The 20,513-nt window shown below is 38.2% G+C and overlaps 1 protein-coding gene across 3 annotated transcripts in view; it reads left to right on the top strand.

Annotated features, from left to right (window-relative positions):
* Positions 1-20,513, top strand: part of DSCAM (DS cell adhesion molecule) — a 462,951-nt gene that overhangs the window by 423,395 nt on the left and 19,043 nt on the right. For all 3 annotated transcript variants that reach the window (XM_062602537.1, XM_062602538.1, XM_062602539.1), the window contains 5 exons: positions 3,087-3,117; positions 8,774-8,889; positions 11,385-11,534; positions 15,270-15,467; positions 18,877-19,179. In XM_062602537.1, coding sequence (XP_062458521.1) covers positions 3,087-3,117; positions 8,774-8,889; positions 11,385-11,534; positions 15,270-15,467; positions 18,877-19,179 — 798 coding nt within the window. The remainder of the gene's footprint in view (positions 1-3,086; positions 3,118-8,773; positions 8,890-11,384; positions 11,535-15,269; positions 15,468-18,876; positions 19,180-20,513) is intronic.

Here is a 20,513-nt window from a genome sequence, read left to right as displayed (position 1 = left end):
AATCCTGTCATTATTACTTGATATGTATCACCTGGTGGGGCTTCTTTGAAGTATAGGACTCATTTTTCCTAAATCACAATTTCACCATCAACTCTCTTCTAGTGTACATCAGAAAGAATAGTTTCCACAGTGGGACCTTCTAAAAGAATTTATACAAGTTACAGATGTAATTCTTGCTTTTGTGGCTCCAGGAGATGTGTTCTCTTTGAACCTGCTTGACAAAGAAGAGTGGGAATTGTAAATTTATTTCCTATACATTCTGCATGCAAACATTTGTATCTATGCTTATAGACAGTGGGTTTGTGGTTCCAGTTTCCGTGGAGCAAATGCAAAATAAGAACAGCAGTTTCTCCATTCTTAACCCTTTTACTCCTTGTTTTAGCATATTGGGACAAGTAAACCTTTGTCTTCCTCCTGTTTCACCCCAGTATGATTTATTTCTTCAGAAGTACATACTCTGTTTAAAAAGAAAGCATAGTTTTCATCAAAGCCCTGATTTTTGCCCAATTTAATAGCTCCACAAGACAATTGACAAAAAGGTCAATTAACTGCTGAAGTTCATGCAGCCATTCAATAGGTCAGCATACGTTATAAAAAAGAAACCTGATGACTTACCACTCTTTGCCCTTACTATTAACCTAGCTCCACTACTACCGTAATGGTTTTCTCTTTGTTTTTAAATCCAACTCACCTTAATCCAAGCAGAAAGCAGCAGCACAGCATGATAGTTCAGAAGTGGCAGCATGCAATTTAATACTGTATCAGAGTCCCTGATTTCCCAGGTGGCAAGCCAAATGTGTTGAGGATTTTAAAGGCGGCTGCCTCAGCAAATAGAAGTGAAGGCTGTCGTTGGGTCCGTGCCTGTCAGTTTAGTCATGTGTGAAACCCACAGTGAGGAGCAGTTTGTCTATTTCACTAAGTCATGGGCTGACATTTGGCTGGAGCAGGAGATCACCCCCTTCACTATGTCATTTATAGCCTTCCCAAGCCCTGTTTTCCCCACATGAAAGCTGGGAGACAGTACACTGGCAGGGATACTGACTCATTTTATGAAGTGCTCTCAGTTTGCTACTCAACAGTGTAATGTGGGAAATACACATTGCAATCTGTAATCTATAGTCATTGATTTGTGAAACTGGCATTTCTCCTCTTGTAGCTGATGGTTTGGACACACTGTTACCGTATTCAGTTGGGTTTAGGGTTTGCTCTGACAGCTGCATAAGATCTCTTATCTTCTTGGATGTTTGTTTTGGTCCAGTACTAAGCTGGCCTGTGTAGAGCCATCGTTAACTACAGTAATGCTGCTTACTAGTATAATAATCTGCTTGAATAATTAGTACTTTCAAACCCTGCTGATGGAGTTTTTTCTACAATACCTCCTGGTTCAGCTTTTTGACACGTAACATGATTTTTCGTGGTGCCTCATATTATTTTTGATTAAAGATACACAATCTCGTCTGCATCTCTTTGACCAAAAATGAATATATGTTAAGCAGCATTTGAACGCGTGCCACATACATTTAATGGTGGGAAAGTAATATTTTTTCCAGATGCAGCATGGAACACGGCCATATGCTGTGCTGCACCTGAGAACATGTGAGGGAAGTTGTTTGTTGTTTAATCCTGGTAAACAAATCTAAAAAGCAAACTGAACAACATTGGACCAGTTAACTTTCAGCTTTGTCCCTTCAGCTGTTCTTGAGTTGTGAAGTACTTGCACTGGCATCTATGGCCTTTATTTAAGGAGGAAACAATAGCATCACAAAAGGTGCTAGCTGAATTAAAACAATATTTACATGTTAGATCACTCTTATTATGTATTCTAGAGGGAGAATGGGTGCATAGTCTGTTCATGATCCTTATGCTGCTAGAATAATGAGAAACATCATAAAGTTTGCTGAAAACACCATGACTTGGAATAGAAAATAAATACAAATGTAACCAGAGCGATGCATTGAGATGGTAATTTATTTCTGCCTGAATTTTAAAGGCAGGATATTTAATAGGATCAGAAGCAAGTAAGTTGTTGTAGGTGAAGGATATCCAAGAGGTGATTAAGGAACAAAATAGGTGAGATGGAGAAAACAAAGTCAAATCCAGTAAATGTCTTGGCTGGTTCTGGTAGATTTAGAAGCAGCAGATAAAAGAAATTTAAAGTTTCACATAGTAGAAGACTTGCTTAAAGACTTAGAACTTGGAATTGTTTTCTTCTTGGATTTGCTTCACTTGGTTGCACAAAAGGCTGCTTTGTTGCTGTGTGATAAACTTAAGGACTCTGGAGTCAGCATTTTTAAGTGAGTTTGTTTACCAGCAGACTGCAGGAGAACAAAGCATAGCTGTCTGCTTTTGCTAAATAATACTATAGAAATTATTTTATTATGTTGATAAAGTTTTACAGAAATCTACCTGAATAACACTGGGCAAACCAGCCCTCAGCTGTGTCTTTGGACCTGATAAGTACCAGAATAACTATACCCCTAAAAGATTTTATGGTAATAATAGGAGCAATAACAAGAACAGGGGGTCTATTTTTCCTACAGCAGCACCTCATTTTGTAGGGCTGATCCATGTGGGAAAGTGCCATTTCCTCTCTTGTAATCAAAAAAGCTGGATTCTTGGAGACCTTGTTCAGACCTCCATGCAGTCAGGTTTGGTTTGGAAATGGCAGGTTGGCAACTGCTGATCCAGCTTGGGTTTGGCTCCTACCTGGAGATGGATGTCGAAATTTTTTCTTGCCTTTTCTTCCTACCTCACCTGTTCACTTACTAACCATGGCATAAAGGAAAAGGGATACCCATTATTTGCTAAACTCTTCCTTATTCTATTACATTTCTGCAGTTTTTTCTAGTTAAGCTAGTGGTAGCTTGTACTTCTCTAAGCATTTCTGGTGCTACTGAGGAATTTAACAGGGATATCTGGGGCATAAATGCAGCTTCATCAAAAGTAGAGACTTTTAGAGATGATTTAATTCTTGCCATTGATCTGAGAAACAACAGTGGTCTTACAGCTGATTCAAATAAATTCCTAATAATAAATCTGTAAAACAGATCTTCTCTTCTGATGACATTTCTTCTGTTTTCTTCTAGATGCAAAGAGTTTGGCTGAAATGCTTATGAGGTAAGAATAGATTTCTTAAAATTTGAATTGATTAATTGAAAAATATCTGTCAACTATGGCATTACATTTAAACATTATTATAGAGACAGAGAAGTTTCTGTTTGAGTTTTTCTGAGAACCTTCTGTTCCTAGATCCTTTTTGAAAGCACACTATTTGGCTGTTGGCTAAAAACTAGGACACATTGACGGTTAGAAATGGGAGAAAAGAAAAACCAATGTGAATAGTATCTGTGAAGGAATACAATGGTAAAAAACTGAGCACTTGTGTTAGTGGATTAAACTGTAGAAGCAGTGTAGGTCTGTTTGGATATTTAGCCTATTCAGAAGAACATTTTCACAATATGAACCAAAGTAATTGCTTTTCAGAAATCATCTAATTAAAGTCAGTAAATGCTTGGATGCGAGTACCTCTAAACATTTGTTATATTTATGTAATTCACTATTGCTAGCTGTTTATACCCAAAGGTACAGAAGAGAACGTAAATCCCTATATTATTTTTCATTTCTGTTCCATCAGTTCAGCATCCAGAAATCTAATTCAGTTGTTGAAATGCAACAGAATAACTATCCTGGCACCACAACTCTTTCAAAGACGGAAATCTCATATCTTCAATATTTATTGTTTTGTCCGAACTTTAAAATTTCTACATGTATTTGAAAATGGGATCACCAAAGCATTATTTTTAAGTATAAATGAGTTTTGGTTTTATTTTAAGGCAACAAGTTTGAGTTGTCAGATATTTTACCAAATGAACTGTACTCTAAGCTTCCTCACCCATGAGTAATTTCACCTGCTATTGTAAGACTATACTTACCTAAGACATGGTGAAGGTTGGTTTTAGTGTCAACTCAGCTCTACACCAACAGTCTGCAAATACATCTGAATAGTCCCACTGATGGTAACAAGACTGGTCATGCCAGTCAGGTCAGACACTTCCTACCTGCCTGTTAGAAACGCCTGCTAGCAGCAGATTGTGGTTTTAAGCAACATCAGGAAGATATGCTCTTTATATTTATCAGTGTAGCAGAAAGCTACACAGATTAGCATACAGCAAGTCTATTCCCTAAAGAAACCCAGCACAGGCTGCCTGAAACTCCTGGACTAAGATAGTTAATACCAGTGACAACCACACATAACACTTCTGAAAAACTGGAAAACTGGTAAATGCCTTAACCCTGGCTAGATTCACTATTCTTGTCATTGCCTCTGCAAGGCCATTTCAGTCTCACACCTCTGACACTTAGACAGCTTCATCAGACTGCCAACATAGGTGCCTAACTTTGACCCATTTTTGCCTCTGCCAATGTCGAACTTCAAATTAAAGAACTTCTTTGGTGCCCCCACCCCCAACTCCCACCCAATACATTCAGAGAGCAGTCAGGTCCCTTCCCAGCCTTTAGTTCAGAGCTGATTTTCTAGGTATCTCCTCTGCCACCCTTTCTTTTTGCTTTTCCATTCACCTGAATTGAAATATTATCAAGTCAGTTTCTCCCATCTCATTTATTAACAAATTATCTTGTTTTTATTAAATATTCATTTTTTATATTTCTTTTCTAAAAATATGAACAAAGGCAAATGACTAGTAAAACAAGACTTCAGAGGAATTAGGGGATATAGGCCTGCATCTACAGACATGTCATAATTTGGAGCTCTCAAAGTGATGCTGTTTTGGGGAGCCTGCTTTCTACAGGTAAAATGCTCTCTCACATGTGATAAATCTGTGAAACACCTGCAATGGAAACCTGAGCTACCCACAATCACCAGATGTTCCTGAAGATTTAGCATGTTAATAATCAAAGGATAATAAGTTCTCTCCAACGCAATAATCATATATTATAAATTTCCTGATAGTTTATATCTTTTTGATTTCACAAAAATCCACTGTGATACAAATATCAAGAATTAGGGTTTGCTGTGGGTTGTGCCTTGATGTTTAAGTATTGGATAAAGAGCAGAAAAGATGATTCCCTGCTCGGTAGGAAGGTGTGAGAGATGGACAGAGCTTTTCCTTTGAGGAGATTTTTGTGAGCATTTGTAAAGTGGATTAAGAATTGAGCTTTATTCTTTGCTTTGAAAGTCCCTGACTTTGGCTGTGTAAATCAAAAAGAGACACTGGATAAGCCCCAGAATTTAGCAGTTTAATGGCAGCTGCCCAACTTGTTGCCGATACCTTAAACTCACAAATAAAATTGTCTCCTGTTATACAATCACAGCTTTTTTTATGTTTCTCCTGGGTGGGTCCAGCCAACTTCTTTGTAACAGTTCACTGTGAATCAGTATAGTTATTGACTGACTTTTCAAATTTTGAGCACAAGGCAAGGAATCTTTTCTCCACAGATATTCCTGTCAAGCTGATTACTTACAAGATTTAGTTTTCCATATGTTTCTACAACAACCAGCTTGGATGATGGGAAATTGTGACGTAGTTTGACTCTGCCAAGTACCCAGAATGACTTTGGGTTAAGAGAGAACCATATTAAATCCCTTAGCATAACTAGCTTGATAGGTTTAACCCTGTCTTGTGCATACAGTAATTTTCACTCAAGTAAATTATAATATAGAACTACTACTACTAATAATAACAACAACGATAAGGGAAATAACAAGTGGAGACAATATAAAACTAAAAGGGAAAAGGAAAACAATCAATAAATACAAGTGATGCACAATACAATTGCTCACCACTCATTGACACATACCCAGCCCAACCTGAGCGGTGATCCATCCCTTCTGGGTAATTCTCCCCAGTTTATATACTGTGCATGACATGCTGTGGTATGGAATACCCCTTTGGCTAGTTAGGGTCAGGTGTCCTGTCTCTGCTCTCTCCAGTCTTCCTGTGCCCCTCCTCACTGGCAGAGCATGAGAGACTGAAAAGTCCTTGATCTGGGTAAGTGCTACTTAGCAACAACTAAAACATCAGTGTGTTATCAGCATTGTTCTCAAACTAAAGCCAAAACACAGTGCTGCACCAGCTAGTAAGAAGGAGAAAAAAATAACTGTTCCAGCTAAAACCAGGACAGCTTCTCATTCACCAGGCTGTTATAATACTTTGATTCCTGAATTTTCCCAGCCTAGAAAATACCTGGGCATCAAACTTCAAAATTGCAATACTAAAAATCTTTGCCTCACTGCCAAGTCCTAGTGGCACTTAATTGCTGTTGGCACTGTAGGATTTTATAACCTGAAGGTTGAGCTATGGACCTCTGCAGAAAATAATTCAAAATTCCTTGAGCCAGAAAAGATGGCATGCTAATCAGCAGCAACCCTCTTGCTACTGCCAGTTTTCTGTTCTGTTTTTGGACGCTCCATGTCACCATGCTGCTGCATACAGAAGAATTAATTAGGCCAGTAATGAAGGGGACAGAGATCACGCAAAACAAGGAACAGCTCTCAAGCATAGTGGGGAATTTTTGTGATATAGAGAGGCTTGTATTCCTGTTCTAGCTTGAAGGACCTTCCAAGTTATTTTGCATAAAACTATCCCTGGAGCCAAGAGTGGGATTCAGAATTCTCTCTTGACAGGTGAGCAGCATAACTGGAAACTGGGGAACTGTCCTCCTGTTCCCCATGGTCCAAAAAATACATTTTGTGCAATACTTTCTGTGCATAATGTATCTGAATGTATAGTATTTGTACTGCAGAAAAGCTGCTAGATCTCACTGGGATTCTGGGATCTGCATTCTCTGAGGAATTAATCCCTTTGTCTCCTGTTTCTTGGAGCAAAGGAGGGGTGCAATGATGAATTTATTAGACTCAGTTATGTACTGCACAAATTTTGTATGTGTCTGATTGCATTCATGTAGCCTGCAACTATTGAATTATTGATTATGAATTGAAAGTGGACCTCAGAAATTCGGGTTCCTACTTAATCACAGGTTTGCTCTATGATCTTGAGCAAGCCCAAAGTAATACAACTTGTCAAGGACATGTATTCAAGCATATTTGGCATGAAGATAATATATTAGTCTCTAATTCTCTTAACATTTCAGCAACTTGAATGTGAACCAATAAGAGAGTGGCATTGAATCAATGCAGAGATTTTGCAGAGTCTTTGAGAATGTCAATGTGGAATTTATCTGCATTTTAGGATCCTAAACATCTTTGAAAATTCATGTGCTTAATAAACCACTGTGACTACTAGTCTCCACTGATTATATATGGAGAAAAATCTGGCAGCCTTTGGTTAGCTCTCTTTATATTTTGCTTCCATAATTATTAAATGAAACACCAGTTGTAGGCTATTTGAATGCATATCAGCTATCCAGCCGTACATGATGGCAATGATACCACCTAACCCCCTAGGTAAAGACAGAGATGTTAAAATTTGAGATACATATATAGTCTTAATGCTGGGGAACGCAAAAGCACAGAAAGCCAGAATCAGCCAGAAAGGTGTGCCTGTGTGACTTGAAGATCTCACTCTTGGATTTGGAGCAGAATTACAGACCACAGAAATTCCAACTAAAAAGGACTCTAGGGGAAACTCTAAACCTGCAACTTATGTCTTTCTCCCGTGGAGATACAACAGAAAGTTAAGGCAAATTGTCTAGAGATGCGGGCTAATCATGCATGCATTAATGTCCTATGTAGAGGCTCATGGTCAGGGAAGAAGTGAGCTCATCAAGCAGGTTAATAGTCCTCTTCTGATTCCATTAACAAAAATAATCCATTGTCAAAAGAGGGTTATCATCTGTGATCTACAGATACTTTATATTAGAAAATGAGCCTCCACTTGGATTTTAAAGTTCTTTGAAGTGTGAGCACTTGGATCACACTACAGGCTGATTTATCTTAATTTTACTCAGCCTCCCAGCATAAAGAAGTATTTGCAAATGTTTTTTCTCCTCCAAAGAGTAATTACATCTAAAAGGGCAGAAAGTTCCTGGGATTTTAGTGCAGTCTGAAGGTTTCTTGTTGAAAGCTCTGTACTAGAAATGATTGTAGCACTCAATTTTACTAACCATTTTCATTTGCTTTCAGTAGACAGCTTATTTAAGAAGTCATTTTCTGGTACACAAACTTCAAAATGAAATTGTTTCAATTTGCATGATGATGGAATAATTGGTTTATGTTCTTTTTTAGAATATTGCATCAATCAATTAGCAAATAATCCATGAGTGTAGATAAGACTTACAATTTTAGTCTTGGAACATCAGTGGGACTAAAACCTTTATTTATTTTATGCAATTTATTAATAGAAACCCTAGTTATTAATTTGCCTTTTCATTTACCACTTCTAGTGGTATTTGGATTCTATTGAATGAAAAAAAGTTAAAAGAAAGAATAAACAATTAGAAATTACTCAAGGCATCATTTTCCTACTAACCTATTTGAGCAGCTTTGTGTTTCTTTATTCATATTAATGAGGAATGAAAGAAAAGGTCCATCGTGCGAAGTGTTTTTACTAATTATTTTTTATGACAACTCTTGAAGCAAATGATACGAAATATTCAGGAGATACTTAACTGATAAAGAATTGTCTAAATCCCTCAACACTGTGCATTCATCTAGCTGCTTGTCATGTGCAATGAATTAATACCATGCACTGGTAATATTTTTTGTTTGAGCTGGACTGATTTTAAATGAGGACATTTGCAAGTATCTTATCATTTAGGCTTAATGTTAATGTGTTTACTTCTCTTTTGTTTTTAGCAAGAACACCAGGACATCGGATACGCTTAATAAACAGCAGCAAACACTGAGGATGCACATAGACATTCCCAGAGCACAACTACTGATTGAGGAGAGGGACACAATGGAGACCATTGGTAAACTCTTGTTGGGATTGTTTTCAACGGTTAATGTAACAGGCATTTGTAGGTGGACTTCCTTTACCCACACATATTCCCCACTGCACATAGGAAGAAAAAAGAGCTACAAAGTAATTTGCCAACTGAAAAGAGAAAACTGATATTTTTCTCCCCTTTGAGTCATTTTGCACTTTAAGCAATCTCAGTACAGTATTTAAAATAATGCAGGACATTAGGAAAAAGAAGCTGTTGGAAAGAGCCACTTGAAGGAAATGTAAATGAAGACTGGCAGTTTTATGATTTTCATTTTGATTTCCCACTTGGCTCTGACTAGGCAGTTGGATCACTGGCATTACTTATAAGGAAAATGAAATTCTGAAACTAAAATATTGATATTTAAAGACTTGCCACAGCCAGCTTCTGGAACTTTCATATTGCATACTGTATCCACCTGCTATAGCAGGTGGCATTTCAACATTATGATCAGTTTTCAACTTTTGTGTATCTATGTAAAATTCAAATCTAAACTGTTTCACACAACAAAAAACAACAAGGTTTCATATGTGTCTGGCACATAGCTGAACTGTCATAAAAAAAAAAACAGAATTGTTTGGTGGTGGGGTTTTTTTCCAAATAGTTTAAACACAGCATGTCTGAAATCTCAACAGAATAAAAATATAACCTGATCTCATGATTGTGTGGGTACACGCTGTGGCAAGACCCTTCAGAATGACTGTTCTTGTTAGACTGCTAACTTTTTTTGGATCAAAATCTGTGTCGAAGAAGCCTGTGATGGCTGAAAATGTAACGGTATCTCAGGGATGGTGTGGCTGAAGAGGAAACTCTGCAAGCAGGGATCAGCATCTCTGCATCTGCCATCCATGCCCACACTGGGAAGAGACAAGCTGCTTTAGCCCTGTACCCCGTCACATTTGCTGTTAGTCTGGTATGGGGGTGGCTTCAGGGAACATTTCAGTTTGTGCTGCAGATTTGAAAAGAAGGCCCATGCTTCACCTGAAATAAAGATATTTTTTTAATGTTGATCTGACCTTCACAAAGTTTGCCTCTGTGATGCAGTCTTTTGTGCCAGGCTTCATCCTAAAGACAGTTTTTACTTTTGAGTTAGTTGCTGAAAAATAGGAAGTTATAGTACAAATACCATTAGTGCCTTGACTATGTTAATGTGATCAGTGCCTGATAATAGCAAGCTCTCTGCACAGCACTCAGACTAAGGAGGCACTTTGGCGGTCTTTGACATAGTTTACTGCCAAGAGGCTTTATTCCCAACCTGAATAAGAGCTCATATTTTGCCAGAGACAGAGTAATTCGATTTCATAATGCTCATTCTGTTTATGGCCTTCTTTGGGTAAAAAATGCTAGTTATGTTATTGTGCAGAACTGTTTGCCTTAATGGTGTCTTGTCAAGTTAAAAAAAAAAAAAACAAAACCAAGAAATGCTTAGAAGAGGAGGATCAACCTCTGCTGACTGGTAAATGCACAGAAGCCCCGCTGCTGCCCTTAGAAATACATTGCAAATATATACATAGTGTAGCATAGCATAGTGTAGTGTAGCATAGCATAACATGAACTTCTTGTGGCTTTTATTACTGTTATGGATGGATGAAAAGACTGTAAAGAATGCAAAAGGAAGTCTGATAGTATCCAAATAGGTGTTCTGCAAGCACAAAGTTCAAGATTTATTGCTGTTAAACCTTCTATGATCAAGTGGACCACTTTCCTCTTTGGCATGAAAGAAATACAATGCAGAGATCACAACTGGAAAAAAAAAAATAGTAGTGCTATATAGCACTGGCTCTCTGCAGGGATCAAGGTCGGAGTAGAAATCTGGTGAATGTATCTTACTCCATGGGGAAGCAGTAGGCAGCAGAACCATGCAGCAGTAAAGGTTTTCACTACAGTACTCACATACTTGAAAATAAGCAGATCCCTAAGAACTGTCTTGGGTCATGGCCATCCCTTCCACAATATTCTGTCTCTGGAGAAAAAGCTGACTAGTAGAGGGGTAGTTAGGAACCTATCAACCTCTTTTTGGGAAGACATGGGCAATTTCACTGAGAACATTACTAATCATGTTAATAAAAATAAATAAATATGCTGTTGAAAGGTTTAGCTGAGCTTTCTGAAAATGAAAAGGAAGAGGGCAGTGTTCAGAAGAATGGAAAGAAGGATTTAGGGCCAAAAATAATTACACACAAAGTAGCTTTTTGAAAGGGTGCTTAACAGTCTGTCTCAGTTGCACATCTCTAAGGTGAAATCACAACAGACATGAAAATTACACTTATTCTTTAGTTTTGTATGAACTTTGAGTTTAAACCCAGAGCCTCCCAAGCTGTGGTACACACTTCAAAGCCATCTTGAGACCTGCAGAGAAAATAGACCTGTCAGTGGTGGCGCCAAGATGAAAATAAATCTGGAGCCTTGCTGGGAAGCTTTTATGAAGGCAAACCCTGAATTCATTACTCATTATCTAATGGGATTTTTTTTACTTACAGATGACAGATCAACAGTCCTGCTCACTGATGCTGACTTTGGAGAGACGTCTAAACAGAAGTCACTGACTGTCACCCACACGGTACATTACCAGTCTGTGTCACAAGCTACAGGACCACTAGTGGATGTTTCTGATGCCCGACCAGGAACAAGTAAGCATATAAGAGAATATGTTATCTGAAGAGGAGAAAGCTATTAAGAAAATGAGTACTGTGCTGCTGTATTTGCATCCTCATGGGGTTTTTTTCTTCAGTCTGAAAGTTGAAAGAAATCTATTTAGGTCAGCAGAGAACATTTCTTATACAATTGCATTTCGTAATTCAATATGGTAAAAATTGAATATGCATAGGAAATATAGGTGTAATTTGAAATAATTCACACCTGGCTTTCATTAAACCAAATGCATGCTAGATTTTCATATCTGGAATTTATGGGGTAAATTAACTTAATGGCTTTTAATGTCTAATATATTTTTTTTCAGTGATTAATCTTTATTGTATTTCAAAATACATCTTCCCTCCTTACCTCTCCATCAGTCGAGAAATAAATTTCTCATTATTGCTTTTCTGAAAAGTTGTATTTCCAGTTTTAGTTATGGTAAATTACTTTTCCCAGATATATTAATGCTTAGTTATTCTTACAGTGATTAAAATGCTATCATAAATTAATAAACTGTCTTCTTATTTCTCCTATAAATGTGTTCCATATCTATAAAAGTGAGGAATACGTATGAGTTAGTAATATTATCATAGTGTAGTTCACTAGCAGGGTGCAGTTTCTAAAATTTCTTGGAATTTTTCTATTCACTGACCATTTCAGAATTTGTTTACTTGGTGAGTTCAGTGAACATAAATGCTGAAAGCTCAGTTGTTAGAATACAGATTATTTGAAAAATCTGAATTTCACCTCCATTTCCATCCCAGTTGTTATAAATGGTAGCTGTTCTAGTCCTGTCTTTGCTGCTTTTCTGACTCTGACAGTTTTAACATATGGGTAGTTATTTCTTGAGGACTAGATTAGTACCACTGTTTTTCATCTATGGAGAGTCATGGCATTTGAATTAGAAAATACAATATTTGTTTTCTTTCTGGTACCACTCCTGTCTCATTCCTTTAGTTCACGTACATGCTGGCTAGCCTGCTCTCCAAGAGCAAAAATATCATCAGATCATTTTTACTAGGTTGGCAGATCAAGACTGAGTAAATGGCAGACTCTCCATTGTTTTCCAGCACTGCCTTTTTTAATAAGGAAAAAGGCACCACCCCTAAATTACATGCCTGTATCGTACCACAGCATTTTATAGCACTAGCACCTTCCATATACCTAATGTCTTTCCTATGTGCAGTTATCTGCTTCATTTTACTGAAGGCAGGGAGAGACATCCTTCAAATTACACTTGGATTTAACTCATGTCTAAGAATACGATCTGTGTCCAGCTCAACTTTGGAAGTAGAAATCCACCACTGCTTTTATTATGCAGTAAAGATCTGATTGCAGCACCTCACAGGACTGGTTCAAAGACTTTTAGGTAGTCTTGTCTGGATTTAAGACCCTAATATAGCTTTGACAGAGGCTGGACTATGAGATTTTGTCTAGACCCACGGCTTTCTCTTGTAGAGAGGGGAGAAGTGACCAGCTGGCTGCCTCAGAGGTTATGGATAATCCATTCTGATCACACTCACGCTCACTTATGAACAAATATTCCCTTGCAGAACTTTTTAAGTTGTTCTCTAGTTTGTCTGTATTTATTTATAAAAGAGGTATGCTCCCTAAACCTTTGTCTTGCTCACCTCAGCTCTCTACAGTTGTGTTTCAGCGTATGACAGCAGAGTTGGCATAACAACCAGGGCACCAGATGTACGCTGTTTTCCATCACATAGGCAGCTCTGAAGCTTGCTGCATCTGTGCTACAGGGTCTTTTATGCAAGCACAGCACAGCTGGTGCAGAGCTACTGCTGAGCACATGCTCAACAGGATGAGCAATGACCTCCTGTGTGCTCTCCTGCCTCCTTCAAATTCCTGACAAAAACCCACTGAGTCACAGGATCAGAGGACAGCTGAGGTTGGAAGGGACCTCTGGGCACTGGCTAGTCCACCACCTCTGCTTAAAGCATGGTCAGCTAGAGCCAGCTGCCTAGGGCCATACCCGGGTGACTTTTTAATAACTCCAAAGGTGGAGACTCCACCACCTCTCTTGGCAACCTGCGCCAGTGCTCAGCCACCCCCGCAGTTAAGTGTTTCCTGATTTTCAAAGGGAAGCTCCTGCATTTTGCTTTGTGGCTGTTGTCTCTGATCTTGTCACTAGGCACCACTGAAAAGAGCGTGGCTCTGTCCTCTTTGCACTTCACCTCCAGGTATTTATATACCTGGATTAAATCTCTCCAATCCTTCTCTTATGCAGACCAAGCAGCCAGACCCAGCACTGTGCAGAGTTTTTCTAGCAGCACTCTTCTTCTGTCCTTCATGACTTCTCTCGAAGCAGGCATGAGTCTCACTTTTGGCTACATGACAGCCCTGTGCCAACTTTCCACAGCTGTTACAAGCAGTGGTTTACACTGACAGGCAGGTCAGGTCATGCCAAGTGTGTTTTTGGATATTAACCATGTGAGGCAACTATATGTTGCACTACCAAGAGGATCAATTATCAATGGCACCGGCTTCATATTTTTCCACTGCTGTAGGGGGAAGATGTGAAACGGGAGAAGGATCAGACCATAGCTGGTATTTATAAATAAATACCTTGATTCTTTGTAGCAGCAGAATAAAAATGCTTACTGGGAATGCTCAGGCAGAAGCAGTGCTGAGTGTCATTATCTGGGTATTGTTTTTTTCTTTAAATTGCTTCTGCTAAAGTCTCTTATCTCAAAGACTGACAACTTCATTTGAATGTCAAAGAATGTTTGAATAGATTTGAATTTTTCATTTCTAATACACTTTCTTACCATCGTTAATAATATCCTTTTAGAGGCTTTGAAGATAAATACTTCAGTGCTGATTTAGTCACTTTCTGTTTGCCACATAATGATTTTTCTATTGTACTTGCTGTGTTAGGGAGTGCAAGACTCACTTTTGCAGAAGAGCTATTAACAAAATTGAGGTCAATTTTGGCACATAGTTTGCTTTTACTCTCGTGGTCACCATATTATCTCCAGGATAATAAAAAATAAAACATCAAACACTGATGACCTTCAACAAGTAGCAGATGGTTTTTAAAGTTTAAGAAATTTATGTATTTATTTTAAACAGACAAATCTTTATCAGCCTGTTCCTATTGAGGCTTTGTTGGGACTATTACAGGTTATGTTTCATGTCTTGGCTACTTGTTAAAAAAAGAGGGAATCTGTAGATGATTAATACCATAATACAGTAAAAGTATTAGTAAAATGTTCAGAATAGGAAATTATGTCACCACATTGCTTAGGATATGTTTTTTTACAAACTGAGAATAGATACCTGGCTGAGGGTGTTTCTACATTATCCATGCTGATAATTTACCTTTGGCTTTTCCTGAGATGTGTTGTGAAATCTCCAGCTAGATCTACTTGCCTTGTGCTCTTTCACATGCTTATGTCTGTTTGGTATTGGAAAACTGCTTATGTTGGAGTAAAGGGATACTGAATGTGTCAATGGGAGATTGGTGGGTCTCTCAGCTCTTCAGTGGCACTCTTTTTTAAATGTATGGTCTCATTAGAAAGCAGGTATTTCAAAAAAGCAAGAGCAGTTTGGTAATGAAGAGCACTTTCAGTGTTCATTTTTCCACCCCCCAAAAAATGTTCTGAGGGTTTTTTAACCCACATGATTTCAGCGGCCATCCCTTTCTGGCAGGGCTTGTTTCCTTATCTATTCAAGAGCCTAGTGGCAAAGATTCTCTCTATTCTCCATCATAGATCCTACCACAAGGAGGAGTGCCAAAACTGGACCTACAGCTCGCAACCGCTACGCTAGTCAGTGGACCCTCAACAGACCTCACCCCACCATATCAGCTCACACCCTCACCACAGACTGGAGGCTGCCCACACCCAGACCAACAGGGTCAGTGGACAAGGAAAGCGATAGCTACAGCGTCAGCCCCTCACAAGACACAGGTACGGGGCTCTCCGCAGGGCTGCGCTGTGAGAATGGGATGGCAGTAGCTGCTAATGGCAGTAAATATTGTGCCTGTGGTTCCTCATGCCACACATGCATACTGGGGTCTTTGAAAAATAATGGTGGCGATCTTTTCCTGTAGTTGAAATGTTGTACTTCTGTATCTGAAGGAAAAAGTAGGAGAGTTTGCTGCATGAAATGGCACTGACCAGAAAGGGGCAGTATTAGCAACCAAGAACATGCCTGAGTCATAGGCAGAATGGTTTTAAGGTTTGAGCTACATTGAGGTTAGTATTTTCCTTTTCCCATTCATGTAGTACGTTCACAGCATTTATTCTAAGCAGGGGAAAAAACAAAAACAACAACAACAGCAACAAAAAAAAAGCAGGAGAGGGAAAAATCTGGAATTAGAGTCCAAGACGATATCACTGAATACTGCAACAGCTAGCTCTGACTTTCCTGAGAAACAGCATAGGTTTTATTCCTCTATATGGTAAGTAGGAAGACACTGAATACGTATTCTGCCTGCAGTCTTTATCTCTTCTTGATGTCTTCACAATATAAATTCAATTGTAGCTGAATAAAAAAGATTTCTCCTCTGCCCTATGCTGAGCAAGTGACAAATGTAGGAAGACAAATAAATGAGTAAATGATTAAGCAGAAGAGTAGTCACAAAGTAAACCTAATAAAGGTTAAATATAAAGAAAGGTAAAATACTATTTGAACGTATACCTGATAGAAGTGAATCCAGGCTTACACTGCCCTCCTCAGAAGGAATTACCTGCCTTCTATCCTGATTTTAGGGTGAAAGTGTATGATACATGAAAACGCTTTGCATTAGAGCTAAAAAGCAGTAGATGTGATTGGACTTTCACCATGCAAAACAGTATGACTGTTTTTACCCTGTCTATGAGAGTGAGCATCTGACTTACCTTACATCCACTAATTTATAGGTTAGGGTTCTTGTCTTTTCACAATTCTTCCTCTTAAACTTGCAGATTTAGGTTCTTAAACTTGCAGATTTGCAAGTTTAAGAACCTATGTTGTCTCCACAGGGCAATGGCGCTCAATAGACACCTCTAGCCAGCTGTTGCGCTTCATCCTGATTTCTTCAGGTGGAATTATCATAAGGCTTTAAGAACCAACTCTAACAGCTATACAGCAAAATTATACACTTTTTGTAGACATTGCATATTTCACTTTCTTGTGCTCCAACATTTTGTGACGCAAGGATATTTTCCAATGCACACAGCAAAGGGCAGAGATTTCAATTAGCTATGTGGTTTAATAAGCAAACTACATGCAATTTTGTAAACAGACTGTATAATCTGTTTTAACATGGCTACTTTCCTACTCTGTGTTTACCCTTGAAAATGAAGTGATTTATGTAAGGGATAGCAAGCTTTAAATCAGGCTTAAGAACATGATTCTTTGGCCAAAATGTAGCTCTATTATGCCACTTGGTTTCTGGGAAAAGAATAGAGTTAGTTTAATCTAAGTACATCAGAAGTTTAAAATTTCCAAATAAACTTCATAACAAAGGTAGCCAAATTGTATGTTCAGACATCAATTGAACTAATGTGTATATTTGATCACTTTTCCAATAAGGAGTTCAAATTTCTGAATCTAGTTGACGCAGTGGATATTTGGCAGAATTTATCACTTCTTATCAAAACAATTCCAGATTTACAAAGCAGTAGCTTTTACGCTTAGGAGAAATGTATTGCAGCAGTTCATAGCTGTAACTATGTTCAAATGTTCTAACTAGAAACCATTAGAAATTTTCTGATGAATCTAGGTTTCATGAAGGTCAACCTGGGTTTGGATGAGCTCTCAGCAAATCTAAAGTAGGTGTTAAAGCATATTCTTGCAGAAATAGTGCTTCCCCAGTGCATGAGATATGGGAAGTTGAAGGTACCAAGCTTCATGGACCAAACAGGTCTTTTGCATGATTATCATATTTACAGACCCTGCTCTGTGGCACTGTGGAACTGCGGCCTTCCAGGACTTTCCAAGCATTCAGAAATTTTGAAAGACATAATTTTTGTCTCATTTACAATTCAATTGTGAAAGCAGAATGATGTTTCCTGGAGGAAACATCCGGGGAGGGCAGGGGGAGGAAGGAAAGGAGGAGAACAAAAAACAAAAACAAAAGAAAACCACAAACAAAATCCAAAGAAAAAAAAAACAAGACACCTACAACACTAAAACGCCTAGGCTAAGTATTGGCCAGCTCAAAAACTTAAGCAAGTTACAGTAGATCATAAAAGTACCTGTCATTTTAAATAATGTATGGTCCTATTTACAAGTGGCAGGAGTAGTGTTGTTTGTGCAGAGTGAAAACAATAGCACATAATAAAAAAGATAAAGATTTGCAATAACAACACAGTTGCCTCTGGCTGCTATAGGAGTCCCATTTTTATGAATTAGCTATTACATTGGGTCTGTTTATTGAACATCTCCAATAATGTCTGAAATTGTGCAGATCTTGTGGTGAAACATGACTTCTGGCCAAGGAACTTCGGAAAGTCCTCTGCTTTTCCAGCCCACTGAAGTAGAAGTGCAATGGGTGCAACAGAGCAGTGATTTGTCCCCACAGAAATGAGCGCTGCGTTTACAGAAGACTTTTTAATGTATCAGTAGCCATTTACACTTTCAATAGCAGTGTTGTTTAAGAAATATTGATAGTCTCAGAAACTCATCAGCAGAAAAGAACAGCTTGTAGGTCACAATACCCTATGTGTCGAATATAAAGCCCCCATTAGCTTCAGCAGCACTGAAAAAAGCACCTGAATTACTGCAGGCTGATAGCTGCCGAAGTATTGCATTCTTAAGACCTTTGGTCTGAATGAAATGAGTTAGTATTTTACCTGGTGTCTAGAGAGACAATGCCTTTATATTTGACCTTTGTCCTTAAGGCTTTCTCAAATAAAAAGATGCAAGACTGAAAAACGTACAGAAAGACCATCCTCTCTCACCTACACATCACCTCACAGAAATGTATCTGAGACGCATTAAAAAGATCATATAAAGAAGTTGTTCCTTATTTTGATAAATCTGTTTTGTGGGTTTCTAACTTTTATTTTTTGAGAAATTATTTCTTGTTTTTTAAAAAGTAACCCTTTTCGTGTATTAAAGGTTATATCTTCTAAACCGTGAATTTAATGCTAAGCTTCATAATGCAGCTAACAGACTAAACTTCACTTTAGATTATCTGTAATTATCAAGTAACTGACTAAACTAAAAATTGTGCAGACATTTACAGTGAAGCAGACTCATTTAAATCACCTTGATAACTTCAAGGGCTCTGCATTTTATTAAGAAAAAACATCATTTCCATAGCTTTTCTTCCAAAAAGTACTGTGCAGATGTTTTCTTTCTCCCATTGTGTATATTTCTGATGCTTAGATCGAGCAAGAAGCAGCATGGTCTCCACAGAAAGTGCCTCCTCTACCTACGAAGAGCTAGCAAGAGCATATGAGCACGCAAAAATGGAAGAGCAGCTGAGACATGCCAAGTTCACTATTACAGAATGCTTCATATCAGATACATCATCGGAGCAGCTCACGGCAGGGACTAATGACTACACAGACAGCCTGACCTCAAGCACACCATCAGAGTCGGGGATTTGCAGGTTTACCGCATCCCCTCCCAAACCTCAGGATGGAGGGCGAGTGATGAACATGGCAGTTCCAAAGGCACATCGACCAGGTGAGACATTAGAGGTAACATTTTGGGTCTTGGGTTGACCATTTCACCCCATGCCTAGGCTGGTTAACAGGAGCGGGTATAAGGAAGGAAGAAAGATAGTGTACAATACATCCTATAACTACTTGCAGAGATAACTGCTTTTTGTCCCAGCTAATATAAGATATGCATATATTTTCCCACATACAGAAAAATTAGGAACTTGGAATTTAGGAACAGAAGGGGACTGTCTAGGCCATCAAATCCACTCTTTTACTGCTGTAGCCATTAGGCAACAGACCCTTCTGGGATAAATAAGACCATATGTATGTGGGTACATATGCCCATCTTCAACTCAAACCATCCACCAATAAAAAGTGTCTTACAGCAATACTCTACTTTGCTCTTGAGAGCAAAGGTTTATTATCGGAATAGTTCACAAAGACAAATTGTAGGAGACGTACTATCCCTTCTGCCTTGTAGCTTGTCAAAGATGTAATAACCCTTCAGTTCTTAAGCTGTTATACTCTTCCTTTGACTTCTCCTAATATCAAACTAAGATTATCTAAAGAGAGGAGAATAAAAAATAGAGAAAATTGAGACAGTGCAATAGCTCAGGGGATATGGAGCCTTCTACCTTCAGACAAATTTAAACACACTCCAACTTCTTAGTGACAGAAGGTGCCTGAAGGACATCTATCTACTGCGCTCAATCAAATCGTTACTTCACAAATAATGCTGCTTCTAGTGATATCCTGGTGCAGAATAGAATAGGTAGATTACCTGTGGTACTCTGAGATCAAATACGTTATAAAATCTTCTCAGAAAATTTGTCAGTCTTTGCTACAGAATACATGATGTGACATTGTGAAGGAAGATTCAAATGGGAAAAAGGCATAATTATATTTGTGTGCTTTTTCCAAACATTATTTTTTTTATATTATTATAGTTTAGGTTAGTTTTTCTTTCTTTTTTTCTTCTTTTTTTCTTTTTTTAATATATAAGTTTACTAGCGTGGGTGGAGCTATTTACATAGACACAAAGTAATCAGTAATGTTTATATATGTAAAAAAGAGTAGTGAATGAAGTATAGTCTTTTGCTTAATATACACCATAAATGGAGGGCAGAGGAATGGAAGATGGACAGTGGTGTTAGGAAAGTCATTCAAAAGCAGGACCTAACACTGAAAAGAAATAATAAACAATTTTGCTAGAGAAGGCTAAAGGAACATGGAAAGAAAAAGACCAAGCAAAGGCAGAAAATTACAACGCACAAGGCAGGAAATTAGTGTGTCATACAGATAGATAAGAGGAAAAATAAGTAGGAAATAAAATAGTGAGAGAAATCACTAATTTCT

Source organism: Pezoporus occidentalis, unplaced genomic scaffold (genome assembly GCF_034315485.1).
Source record: "Pezoporus occidentalis ecotype Australia unplaced genomic scaffold, CSIRO_AGI_Poc_V1 ctg77, whole genome shotgun sequence".
In the NCBI taxonomy this organism is placed as follows: domain Eukaryota; kingdom Metazoa; phylum Chordata; class Aves; order Psittaciformes; family Psittacidae; genus Pezoporus; species Pezoporus occidentalis.
The sequence above is the reverse complement of the archived record's forward strand: the minus strand, read 5'-3'. Positions and strand labels throughout refer to the sequence as shown.